Below are 14197 nucleotides of genomic sequence, written 5' to 3' on the forward strand. Positions count from 1 at the left end.
TTGTCAATATTAAAGATTGTTGTTGGTGTCATTAAAAAAAATAGATTATATTTTTTTGTTATATTGTTTGTGTCATTGAAATAGATAATCATGGTTAATTTGGTTGGTTATAACTTGAAATTAAAGCAACAAACAATTTTATTTTTAGTTTTAATAAAAATCAAAAAAAAAAAAAAACAATGTTCATAATTTTCAAACGTTAGCGCAATCAAAAGAGCAGAAAGACGGTTTTTACGGGACAATTTCTTTAAATTCGGTTGACTTGACTTTAATAATTAATTAATTAAGTAGGACATTACTTCATGATATTTCTTTGTAGACTAATTGTTCAGATCGTGGTTGTGGCTTCCTGGCCCTTCAGGGGGTTATTCAATTCGAGGTGTGTACCACTTGTTAATAGCTAAGGAGGCTCCACTTGTTAATAGCTACGGAGACTATATTGTCGAAGCATATAACAATTATTTATGAACTCACCATATTTTAGTTTGCCTGCATATAAAATAAAGATAAAATAATGATATTTTGTTGTTTATTTTAATAGTAATTAGTAACATCATAACATAAATGTATAAATGACATGTTATGTAAAAGAAACATTGTTATGATTGCGAAAATCTCCATCTTCTCCTTCTATTTTCCTTTCTTTAATGAGAACTTTTGTTGAATTTTGAGAAACTCCTCTTGATAAAGCTACATATAATTGACCATGGTTGAAAACATGTCGTGAAAGATAGATTCCGACATTGGGAATGGTCTGCCCTTTAACATTAATTTTTGCTCACATTTGTTACTAATATTTTTTTTTAAGGATTTAAAGTCCAATCTTTAACATTATATTTAGCTCAAGTTTGTTACTAATATTTTTTTCAGAGGATTTAAAGTTCAATCTTTAACATTATTTTTTGCTCACGTTTGTTACTAATTTTTTTAGAATATTTAAAGTTCAATCTTTAACATTATTTTTTGCTTACGTTTGTTTACTAATATTTTTTTTTAGAGGATTTAAAATCCAATCTTTAACATTATTTATTGCTCACGTTTATTACTAATATTTTATTAGAGGATTTATAGTCCAATCTTTACCAATATTGTTTGCTCGCGTTTATTATTAATCTATTTTTAGAGGATTTAAAGTCCAATCTTTAACAATATTATTTGCTCACGTTTGTTACTAATATTTTTTTTATAGGATTTAAAGTTTAATATTTAACATTATTTTTTGCTCACGTTTGTTACTAATCTTTTTTTAGATGATTTAAAGTCTAATCTTTACAATTATTTTTTGCTCACGTTTGTTACAATTGATCAAAGGCTAATGAAGAGTAACTTATATTAATAAAATAATATGGAAATACTATTTTTTGTGGAAGGGATATGAAAATACTTAGCAATCTTTGTCAGTTGTATTGAGGGGAACAACACAGATATACAACATAAAAGCGGCTGATAAAAAAGTAACATGAGTTTTTATTTTGTGGTAGTTTTTTGTGAGTTTGATCTTTGGTTAACGGAAGTAAAAGAGGGTTAACGGGGATGATTAGTGACATGGATTACTAATCCACGTGTTATTTTGTAATTGACTATTTGTATTTAAAATTAAGGTATTTTTGGAAAGAAAAGTTCAACCCAAAAGTGTGTTGAAAGGGGTAGTTTTCTTTATATATTGTATAGATATAGATTTAATATAGTGCTAACAAATCTTTTTCTAAAATATTTTGAATCCTAATATTTTTTAGAGGATTTAAAGTTCAATCTTTAACATTGTATTTTGCTCACGTTTGTTACTAATATTTTTTTCAGAGGATTTAAAGTTCAATCTTTAACATTATTTTTTGCTCACGTTTGTTACTAATCTTTTTTTTAGAGTATTTAAAGTCCAATATTTAACATTATTTTTTGCTCAAGTTTGTTATTAATCTTTTTTTAGAGGATTTAAAGTCCAATATTTAAATTTATTTTTTGTTCACGTTTACTACTAATTTTTTTTAGAGGATTTATTGTCCAATCTTTAACAATATTTTTTGTTCACGTTTGTTCTAATCCTTTTTTTAGAGGATTTAAAGTGAAATCTTTAACAATATTTTTTGCTTGTTACCAATATTTTTTTAGAGGATTTAAAGTTCAATATTTAACATTAATTTTGCTCACGTTTGTTACTGATATTTTTTTAGAGTATTTAAAGTCCAATCGTTACCACTATCTTTTGCTCATGTTTGTTACAATTGATCAAAGGTTAAAAACGAGTAACTAATATTAATAAAAAATAAAATAATATGGAAATAGTGTTTTTTGTGGAAGGGATATGAAAATACTTGACAATCTTTGTCGGTTGTATTGAGGGGAACAACACAGATGTACAACATAAAAACAGTTGATAAAAAAGTAACATGATATTTTGTTTTGTGCTATTTTTTTGTGAGTTTGATTTTTAGTTAACGGAGGTAAAAGAGGGTTAACGGGGACGACTGGTGACATGGATTACTAATCCACGTCTTATTTTATAATTGACTATTTGTATTTAAAATTAAGGGTATTTTTGGAAAGAAAAATCCAACCCAAAAGTGTGCTGAAATGGGTAGTTTTCTTTATATATACTATAGATATACTATAGATTTTAAAAGAGATAAAAGAGATTTTCTCAAACTTTTAATTTGAGTTGCGTATTAATCTCAAAATCAAAACAGAATTCCAAAAATATTGAATATTTATCCTAAACTAATGCGAATCAAATCAAATATTATTACTGTAACTGCACTCCTGTGTATAAATACTTCCGTTCAAATATTATTTTCCACAATTCCTAGGTTTTGGTAACCTCAGTTCATTCTACTCTCTCTTTTCACATAAATCCTCAGCTTAACTTTTCAACAACATAGCCTCAGTTTTCTACTTCATGGTAACAATTCACTAATTAAAAACTCTTAAATTGCCATTTTTTTTAAACTTTGTTGGTTTTCAAGAACTATATTCAATTTAGGTTTTAATTGTTGTCATAGATAAACAAGACCTAACTCAAGGCTTTTTTCTTGTTAATAATAAATGTTTTTTTTGACGTACAAGTGATAATAATAAATGTTAGTGTGTTAATATTTGTCTCCTTTGTAGAACTTGAACCCTAGATTGTAACCAAAAAGAACTTGAACCCTAGACCTAAATCGAGGTCTGCTTGAGACATCAAAAACCCTGGTGTCGCAACATATAAATTGGGAAACTTTTAAAAAAAAAAACTCTGTTGAATTTGCTCTTTGAAAATCAGACCAAGTCTAACAATTAGGTTATACGAAGATTATAATTGTTGTACCGGAAACGAGGCCGCACACCTAATATGTTTAATATTGAAGAGAATCACAATTAAACTACACTTAATCAAAATATGAATATGGTTGTAACAAAAAAAAAAGTATGAATATTGTTGTAGAGACATCAAAAGCCCTGGTGTCGCAATGTATAAATTGGGAAACCTTTTACAAAACTCTTGATTTTGTTCTTGAAAATCAAAGTATCATACCAAGTCTCAATAATTAGGTTATATTAAGATTTTAATAGTTGGCGTGGCCGCGTAATAGGTTTAAAATTAGAGAGGATCACTATTAAACTACTATTAATCAAAGTTTGCCTATGGTTGTAGAGACATAAAAATATTATGTCACGATGTAGATAGCTAAACATTCTTAAAAATATTGTTGATTCTGTTCCATGATAATCAGATCAAGTTTGTCACGATGTAGATATTGTTGAAGAAATTATTCTTATTATTATTTTATTGTTATTATTATTATTATTAGGGTTGAATATGTTTTTAATCCCTACAAAATAATGAGATTTCATGTTTAGTCCCTATACAATTTTAATGGTAATTTTAGTCCTCCATAACTTTAGTCCCTATTTTGAAAACTTTTTGCAAAAACTTGATATTTTAGTCTTCCAAAATAGTCCCTATAAAATGAAAATACGGACTAAAAGTGAATAAATTTTTTTAACGGACCAAACTTAAAAGCTTGAAATTATTTTGGTCTCTAAGTTGGTTTTAATTATGATAATCTGATTTAAGTTGGTCCGTGTTTTTTGTTCTAGATGCCAAGTGTTCAACAAAATCCATCAGGAAAAGACTCAGAACAATTTGTTGAAACTGATCCAACTGGAAGATATGGAAGATACGATGAATTACTTGGAGCTGGTGCTTGTAAAAAAGTCTATAAAGCATTTGATAATGAAGAAGGAATAGAAATAGCATGGAATCAAGTTAAGCTCAGAAATTTCAGCAATGATCCTGCAATGATTGAAAGACTTTACTCTGAAGTGAGACTGCTTAAAAACATGACAAACAAAAACATCATTGCACTTTACAGTGTTTGGAGAGACAAGGAGCATAACACACTGAATTTCATCACAGAGGTTTGTACAAGTGGGAATTTGAGGGAGTATAGGAAGAAACATAAGCATGTTTCTATTAAGGCTTTGAAGAAGTGGTCTAAGCAAATTTTGGAAGGGTTGAATTATTTGCATGTTCATGATCCATGCATCATTCATAGAGACCTCAATTGCAGTAATGTTTTTGTAAATGGAAATACTGGTCAGGTAAATTTTTTTCACCCTTTTTTATTTTGATGTTTCAATTACATGTTATGTTATCTTGATCTTGATTTAGTAGCTAAAAGTTAACTAGTGAAAGTAACACACCATTTTTTTTTTTCCAATTCATATGATTAGTTTTCTATGTGTTTAAGGTTGCATTTTTTAATTGTGACAACTTATATTTAGTTTTTCTAATGTGAGCAATTTAATTTAGATGTTAAAGTAAATAATCTCAAAAATAGATGAGAAAATTAACTATTGATACTCAACACAAGATGTCATTAGTACTAAATTATTTGTTTAAATGTATATTAGGTTAAGATTGGTGTGGTAGACATATACTCATTTGGAATGTTAGTATTGGAGATGGTGACACTTGAAATTCCATATGGTGAATGTGACAATGTTGCAAAGATATACGGAACCTTTGTACTCTGCTATTTGTATCTTTGCAGCCATGTCCGTCTTGTATAGGCTTGCTTTCAATAATTTTTGCTATTTAAATAAAAAGGTTAATTAATTGCATATTGGCTGTCATCAAATTCTGTTGGTGTGATTTGCTAGATGAAATAATAAGTTCATTAGAGGTGACCTTTAAACCTAGCCACCACTGATGGTTCTTCATGTCTTCAACAACCTGTTGTTCTTCCATGACTAAAGATTTGGCATCCACATAAGCATATTTCCCACAAGAAAAAAACACTTAGTGTAGTCTCATGTTCCAAAGGTATTTGGGATATGTTTATGAGACAAATCAAATTCGACATAGATTCTTGCAAACTATCCTTGAGAATGAAAACATGTGAGACGATACACCAGAAACATTGCGCTCATAGTATTTCCCGCTCTTTCAAGGTAAATGTCGTTATATAATTTTAAGGGGATCTATGAAATTCTAAGCCAGATTTCGACTCTTCTTTCCTTTTATGAACTCTAAAAAAATTCGACGCTATCTTTAAAAATTGATGAAATTATCTTCCATCTTCCATGGACCAACCTAGAGAGCATGTCTTTAGATCATCTTTTGCGTTGAACTGCACAACATAGAAATCTCAAGGGACATATGTAATCTTGATATCCTCTTTTTTGACCCAATCTATTTTGAGTTTGTTTTTGATGTAGGAAGTTAGTAATTTTATAGTATTTTTATCCTTTATTATAAAAGCTAGACTTGCTTGGCTACCATGTTTGCCCTAATTCACCCTATTTTGCCCTAATGCCTAACATTTTTCCCTCCTAAACAAGTACTAATTGCTACTCTAATCTCACCCGTTCAAACTCTATTTTCACACTTAATCACACCCGTTGATTCAAACTCTAAAAATGTTCCCTCATATAACTTCGTTAATGCAATTGAAGACGTATTAAATGCTAATCAATTCGTTCAACAATCCCCTTCACTAATTGCTAATCAAAACAATTGAAGACGTATTAAATGCTAATCAAAAAAATCATAAACATCCATTAAAACGAACTTATATCAATTGGTCCCGAAAAGAAGTAGGCCTTGAAATATAAACGCAAACCAGAAAATTGATGCATAGAAAATTGATGCCCTACACTTGAAATATAACTTTACATCTATATATCAATTGGTCACGACAATTATAAGAACATAGAAAATTGATGCAGTATATTTTTTGGTAAATTTTATGTTTCCATTCTTTATGGTAATGACACTTTTTTTGATGTCCTCTGTTTTTATTTATGATGTGACTTAAGATCAGTGTAGTGCTATATGCAATTTTGTTAACAAGTATTCAATTTTATTTTCGTATAGGAATTGCTTTTAATTGCTTTTAATCTCGCCCGTTGATTAAATCTCTGTCCTCAAACTCATCGTTTTCTATCATAGGAATTACTTAATGCTAATTAAAAACGAATAACACACTTTTATTGCAATTAAAATGAATGACACACTGTTAATGGCAATAATTGTCGTAGTTAATGGCTTGAAATCGTAGTTAATGGTAATTGAAACTAACAAAGAGAATTGCCAATTACCTATTTAAATACCACTTAGTTGTAGAGCAAAATACAACCATTCTCTACTTTAAGAAAATTTAAGCAACTATAACTCTTTCTTGCACTTGCTAATATGGCAAAAATTTTCACCCCCATTTCAGCTGTGACAGGTGGAAAGAAGGATTTGAAGTTGATTGTCCGCGTGGCCCATATATGGCTGATCCGTGATAAGGAAAATCTAGACGATATCATCTTCATGAACATGATATTGGTTGATGAGAAGGTATATTATATAAATCGATTGTATAAATAAATGATCCTTTTTTCAAGTTGCCACTATGATAACATATACTATGGTTTATATTTGATGACATGTTATTTTTTGTTTAGCGAGGACGGATCCATGCCACTGTTCGTAAGTTCCTGGTGCCAACGATTCAAGGAATGATTGAAGAAGGAGGAACATATAAGCTAGAGAATGTCATGGTAGGATTTAATGAGGGGAATTACAAACTCTTGCCACACAAGCACAAACTTAATATGTCGGAAAATGCGAGATTTACTAAGGTGAATGCAAGCAATTTACCTCGAAACTTGTTTGAATTCATGTCTTTCAAAGACATTTTGATCTCTCCGGCAGAGGACGTGGTTGCTGGTATGAAAAAGTATTGAATTCATCATACAAATTGCATATAAATGGTAAAAGGAATAGTCACAGAAAGTTGTGGTTAGTTTATTAATTAACACGGAAATTGTTGAAAACACTAACGTGCTATATTTATGTGAGTACTTTATTTTATTTATCCATCCTTATATCCAAATATGTCCATTGCATATTTGGTCCTGACAGATGACCAATTAAAAGCGTATGCATTGGCAGAAATTGAGATCATGCTACAAAGTTCTGGAAAGGGGTTGAAAGATTATCCTCCAATGCCACGTGCAGATCGTGCATTGGTTCCTGATGTACAAGATGTGCTCATAAATGAAGAGTTGAATTATAATAGGAAGGCTTTAGCTAAAGAACATGAAAGATTGATGTCGTCTATGACATCAGAGCAACGTAATGTGTATGATACAATAATGAATAGGGTAAGCCAAAATGAGCCAGGGGTATTTTTTCTTTATGGTTACGGTGGCACAGGGAAAACCTTTTTATGGAGGGCTATGGCAGCTGCATTGAGATCACAAGGTGAAATCGTTCTAACTGTTGCTTCAAGTGGTATAGCTGCATTGCTCATACCTGGAGGCAGAACCGCACACTCAAGATTTGGCATTCCTATTCTTATCCACGAAGCTTCAACATGTCCTATAGAACCTGATTCACCGTTAGCTAAGTTAATAATCAAGGCAAAACTCATTATATGGGATGAAGCTCCTATGATGCACAGACATTGCTAAGAAGCGGTTGATCGATTATTTCACGATGTGATGAGAGATGTTGACAAGAGATTTAAGCACATTCCATTTGGTGGAAAAGTTGTTGTTTTTGGAGGAGACTTCCGACAGATTCTTCCTATTGTGCTGAGAGCCACCAGGCAAGAAATAACAAATGCCACAATAAATTCTTCAAATATATGGAATTATTGTGAAGTTCTCACCCTTACAAAGCAATACTTGCTCCAACAAACGCAATAGTGGAATAGATCAACGATTACAAGTTAGATTTGATTCCTGGTGAAGAGAAAAGATATTTGAGCTATGATACTCCATTGACACAGAATGGAAATTGTGATGATGTTGATGATGTCCACACTCCAGAGTTTCTCAACACAATAAATGCTTCAAGATTCCCACATCACACGATAAGATTGAAGATTGGAGTTCCAATTATGCTTTTGAGAAATATTGATCTAAAGTTATGATTATGCAATGGAACAAGGTTAACCATAACCAGAATGGGAAAATTTGTACTTGAAGCAAAGGTTATATCTGGAAGTAACATCGGCGAAAAAGTTTTCATACCCAGGTTATCTCTTCAACCGTCTGATATTAAAATTCCATTCAAATTTCAGAGAAGACAATTTCCAATATCTGTTTCATTTGCCATGACAATCAACAAGAGTCAAAGACAATCACTTAAAAATGTTGGTATTTATTTGCCGAGTCCTGTATTCTTGCATGGTCAGTTGTACGTTGCAATCAAAGTCACTTCAAAACAAGGTTTGAAAATACTAATTGTTGATGGAGATGGAGAGAGCACTGATACGACCTCAAATGTTGTTTATCACGAAGTCTTTCGTAATGTATCTTGATGGTTAATGTTCAAACCTTTTTGTTATGTATGCTACCATTTCATTTTGTTATGTATGATATAAAACTTCTATCGGCAATGTATGGTTACATTATTTTCATTGATTCGATTAACTTCTATGTGGTAGGACCTGTGCGGTAGCACGGGTCATTGGTCTAGTTTTAGTCAAATTTTAGTAATTTTTAGTTTTTGTTTAAGTTTGTTATTTTCGGTCCATTAGGGTTTTGTTATTTCCCTGTATAAGCTTAACAGTTGTAGCCTAAAAGGCATAACTTCTATTCAATCAATAATATTTTAGAGATTTATCTCAATTTCTGGTGGATTTCGGAACCCTATTTTCAAAAGTTTGTCGCTTGCAAACTTATTTTTTTTAATCTAGGTTTAGCGCTTGCTAGTCTACGCTTCCGACTGCGTCATTCATATTAAAATTTGGCTAAAATAAAAATACTATATTGTACCCAAAAAAAATACTATAAAATTACTAAGAAAACCCTCCTACATCAATCTCCTTCACCTCTGAAGAACTCGACCCCGAGTTCTCATTCTAATAAAGAGCCTTCCCATTCATTGGTGACTCCTCCAATAAAAAGAGAATACCCTTTAAAAAAATTAAATTTTTTTGTTTACCTTATTTTTATTTGTATATGTGCCTAAACCAATTATATTTGTGGTTGTGACTACACAAGAATGGCTATATTATTTGAGTGTTGTTGATTTAGATATGCATTATATTTGTAAGGTATTAGTTGTAGATAATTGCAGTCTAATTTCTTTATATTTTAATAGATATCCTTATATTTTTGGTATACAAATAATAGATATCCTTTTGCCTCTTAAAAAAATAAAGTGAGTAACATCAATCTAGGGTGGCCCTGAGCATGGTAAACAGGGCGGCAGCCCAGGACACTATATTTTTCAGGACATCAAAATTTTATTTTTTTGCCTATATATATATATATATATATATATATATATATATAAAAGGAGAATTTATATTATTTAAACTATGTAAAATATTTGCTAACAAAGTTATAGGGACACTACAAAAGTCAAAATTAATAAATGCATGTGATTAAATAAAATATTGAATGAAATCAATTAACTACATCCACAGTTGGGCACTAAAATTAGAATAAGAGTCCGAGTTTCAACTCGTATATATTAACACTCAAAAGTCATATTATTTTACCCAAGTTTATGTGTATTCTTTATTTCTAATTCTCAATCTCTAATATTTCAATCTCAATTATGTTAACACCAGAACACAAGTTACTGACATTCGACCACAATATCACAAGTCTCTCTCTCTCTCTCTCTCTCTCTCTCTCTCTCTCTCTCTCTCTCTCTCTCTCTCTCTCTCTCTCTCTCTCTCTCTCTCTCTCTCTCTCTCTCTCACACACACAAGGACTTTTTGTTTTTTTATAGACGTGTGACATTGTGGTTGATTAATTTCATTAATGTCGCCAAATAAACCATCTCTTAAAAATGCATAACACATAGGGATGGGAATAGGCTAGGCCGAGCTAGGCTTTGTAAGGCCTGAGCCTGGCCTGCCAATTTTTTTGAAGGCCTAAGCCTGGCCTGCGGCTTGTCATAGGCTTACTTTTTAGGCCTGAGTTTGGCCTTCTGAAAGCCCGATACGCCCTGCTAGCCTGTTTAAAAGCCTATTTCATATGAACATATTTAAATCAACAATTTGATCTAAGTGTAAATAGACTAACAAACTAATATATCAATTAGATTAAACTCTCTTTTGATAATCAACATGAGTTTTTAGGGAATTTTACTATATATTGTATCATATTTCAGTTCTAGTTTATAATAATACATTTAAATATGCAAAAAATTAATTTATACTAATAAATTTAAATTACTAAAAAAGTTAACACGTTTTTATTTTAATTTAAAGTACAAAATATAATATAATAATAAATAATATTATTCATATTTTTCCCTCAAAAAAATATTATTCATATTTACTTAAATAAGCCGGCCTAATAGACCTAAGAGGCTTTTTGAGTTGCATGTGGCATGACCTATTAAGCTAAATAGGCTTTTAAAAAAGCCTAGGCCTTCTCTATTTAAAAAAAAAGTCTGGTCTGACCTGACCTGTCGTAGGCTAGACCGTAGATCCCTGTAGGCCGGCCTAACCTATTCCCATCCCTAATAACACACAAGGTCTAGGTTCAAATCCCGACCACCAACAAAAAAAAAACACTACCAAAAATAAATAAACCATCTCTTTCCATTGTCTGTGTTTCTTGCACTTATTCATATTTTTCGAGTCTCTCTCCACTCATTTCCTCTCCAAACTCTTAAACAAGCCTAAAAATAAATCTCAAATTCCCCCTGTTCAACTCCAACACTCCAACAATGGCTACAACATTGGAAACAATTTCATCAGCATTAAACCTAATCGATTCCAAGAAACAAAATCTCAAAATCGCATTCGAAAATCTTCAATCCAAATCTTCTTCACTCCCTCTCTCATGGCTTCAACTCGATTCCCACTTCACCTCTTTCCAACACTCTCTCACTCACCGCTTCCAATTTCTCCAATCACTCCAACAACAAACCCAATCCAAAACCCTAATTTCAAACCCAAACAACGAAAAATTGAAGGTCATGTGTGAGAAGATGGATGGTATAGGTTTAAAGAATTACGTTAGCGACAATTTCAAGGATAAAATTAGGGTTCAAGCGGAACTTCGTGAAGCGTTACGGTTTTCACCGGATGCAGGGATGATGATTCTGCAATCATTGGAAGGGTTTTATGGAGTGAATGGAAGTTTCAATCATAAGGGAATGAGAGAAATGGGGAGAGTTTGTGTTATGTTGTTGAGGGTTTTGAGTGTTTCTGGTGTGAATGTGAGTGGTAAGGCGAGGGAGAAAGCGTTGAAGGTGGCGATTGGTTGGAAAGTGAGGTTGATGAGTGCTTGTGGGAATGTTCTGGGGGCGTTGGGGTTTTTGTATTTGGTTTATGCTTTTGGTATTGTTGAAGAATTTAGTGTGGGTGAGCTTGTTGAATTTGGTGTTGTAGCTGCTGTTCATGGCGAGTTCATGCAACTTGGTAGCAAAATTGGTTTGATAGATAAAATTCCTGGTAAGGATATTGTTTGAGATGTTAATTGTTTAGGATATATCTCTTGTGTGTGTTTGTGTTAGAATAGGAATTGGGATTTGATTATGTAGCATTCGACACTTCTGATTAAAAGCATGTTGACACATGTGATTACATTCATTTTTGTCGGATGGTAATTGAAGTTTATGTCAGCTTCTTTTTTTTTTTTATGTGCAACTTACATGACTTAATTTTTAGCAAGTTTAGTAAGATTGCTGTGCAACTAAAGGATATAAAAATTAGTATAGTGTCCGCCTCCTATGAAGCACAGACTCAAACACGGACACTTGACACGACATTGACACGGACACGTCGACACCGCAAATGTAAAAAGCCTAGGACACTGACACCGCTACCTATATATTAATTTATTCATAAAAGATCTAAATTGAGAATCAAAATACATACATATGCATCTAACTTGAGCAATTTATTTCATTAAAAAAAGTTCTATACCGAGATCCAATAGTATTTGGCCTTTATTCATCCATCTACCATCGAAAATCGAAAAATTTAAAAACGTTGAAATCAACTTTAATGTCTATTGTCTATAACCCCTTGTTGAATAACATTTCTCACACATCTTTAGCTCTTGAATCTAATGTGTGTGGAAGCAGATAAAAAAAACCAGATATTTGTCTGATTTGCCCGACATGCCTCATATAAGTGGTATATAGGCGTCGGACACCGGTCTAAGGAGTATCAAAGTAAAGAAGAAAACAACTTATTTAGGACACTTGTCCGACACATGTCGTACTAGTGTCATAGAAGTGTTGGACACCGACGCATGTCGGACACTGTTGACACGCCTAATCCTAGAGGTGTCCGTGCTTCACAGTTCGTCTCAACATAAAATTGTTTTCTCAAATGTGTATTTAGTAATCTTTATCAAATGTGTGTATTTTGTATTTCCAAAATGAGTGGTTATTATCCCGTTGAAAACATAGAGGTGGCTAACCAGCTTATAAAAATACTACCACACCCATGAAGAGTTGCTAGGCTACTAGGAAATTAAGTAATGTTTAAAAAGAATTAATTTTAGTTAATTTGTGACGTGACAGTTTTATGCATCTCTAATGGTATATGTATGCTCACATGCCCGACTTTTAATTTTACCCTCTTAAATCTTTTTATTTGTAAGGCAGTGCTTGTTTGTGGTCTGCAGAGATTATTCAGAAACTTGTTGATAGGGGCAAACACATTCTTGCTGTCAAGTATGTTTTTGAGTTTAATCTTGCTCATAAGATTCCACCTGTTCCTATTTTGAAAGCATACGTCGATGAGTCTAAGAAACTTGCTGAAAGACTTTCCCTGGAAGGCAAGCCAAGGGTAAGTGTCACCTTGATAGCTTACATAATGCATGGTGCCAACTCCTTTATTCATCATGTATTTTTGCAGATGGAAATTACTGACAGAGAAATGCGTGCATTGAAATCGGTAATTGAAGTTATTGAGAATTATAAGCTTGAATCTGAATATCCGCAAGCTAGCCTTGAGCAGCGTATAGACCAATTGAAGGGTCCGGATGCAAATATGGAACATAGAACACCAGCTTCTATTCTAAATCAGCATACACTGGAACGACGGCAACGAAAGAGAAGGATGAAGAAGCAGCAGCAGCAAAATGGGATCAAGATTCCTCGAACATCCACGTCAGTTGGTCCAGCAGCTGTCCTCAAGAGCGACACTAATAATGACAATTCAACAATACGGCAGTACCAACAACCTCTTGTCAATCCCTCGGGTTTGTTTCCAGAGCATCCAAATCCATACAAGAGCCAATGGGCCACTCCGTCTGGCATGGCGGCCCCTACCTCATTCATTCCTTCTTACGCAGGTCCTTCAGCTGGGCCTTATGGTTTTGCTGGTATACCAACGGGCCCCAGTGGAAACCCTAGCCTAGGTGTTTCTCATCTAAACTCATCAAAGCCACATGTTCCATCTGCTTATTATGGTAGTAATAACTTTACTTATGGTGGTATTAATCAGCAACATCATTACCAATCACCTTATTATCCTTAGTAGATCAATTAATTCCTTCTCTTGTCAGTACTAAACTTGTGTGCCGATATTCTAGCTTCTCCTTGAATTTGCACCGTGGGTGTTTAGTTTTTGAAAGTATAGTTTGCTACTTTGCTCATTGGCCTTGATTATACGATAGAAATTAGATTTAGTAATTGTGAATTGTGAAGGAATGCTTTGTTTCACTATTTTAATTACTTCGCTTTGTTTCACTATTTTAATTACTTCAATTTGTATATATAAAATTACTTTTAGAGGTT

General features: G+C 32.5%; 1 protein-coding gene and 2 pseudogenes across 1 annotated transcript; all 3 read left to right on the plus strand.

The window, feature by feature from the left end:
• Positions 1-4074: 4074 nt before the first annotated feature.
• On the plus strand, positions 4075-4688 carry LOC146938450 (putative serine/threonine-protein kinase WNK11 pseudogene; annotated as a pseudogene).
• Positions 4689-7416: 2728 nt separating this feature from the next.
• Positions 7417-8903, plus strand: LOC146938451 (uncharacterized; annotated as a pseudogene).
• Positions 8904-11050: 2147 nt separating this feature from the next.
• Positions 11051-14197, plus strand: LOC146938452 (truncated FRIGIDA-like protein 1). Its single transcript, XM_085752392.1, has 3 exons — positions 11051-11897; positions 13081-13244; positions 13314-14197. Exons 1-3 carry the CDS (start codon positions 11168-11170, stop codon positions 13935-13937), a joined length of 1518 nt encoding a protein of 505 aa, XP_085608518.1. The 5' UTR covers positions 11051-11167; the 3' UTR covers positions 13938-14197.

This window comes from Medicago sativa, chromosome 3, assembly GCF_051527215.1.
Source record: "Medicago sativa cultivar Bolivia chromosome 3, Bolivia_mono, whole genome shotgun sequence".
Lineage (NCBI taxonomy): Eukaryota > Viridiplantae > Streptophyta > Magnoliopsida > Fabales > Fabaceae > Medicago > Medicago sativa.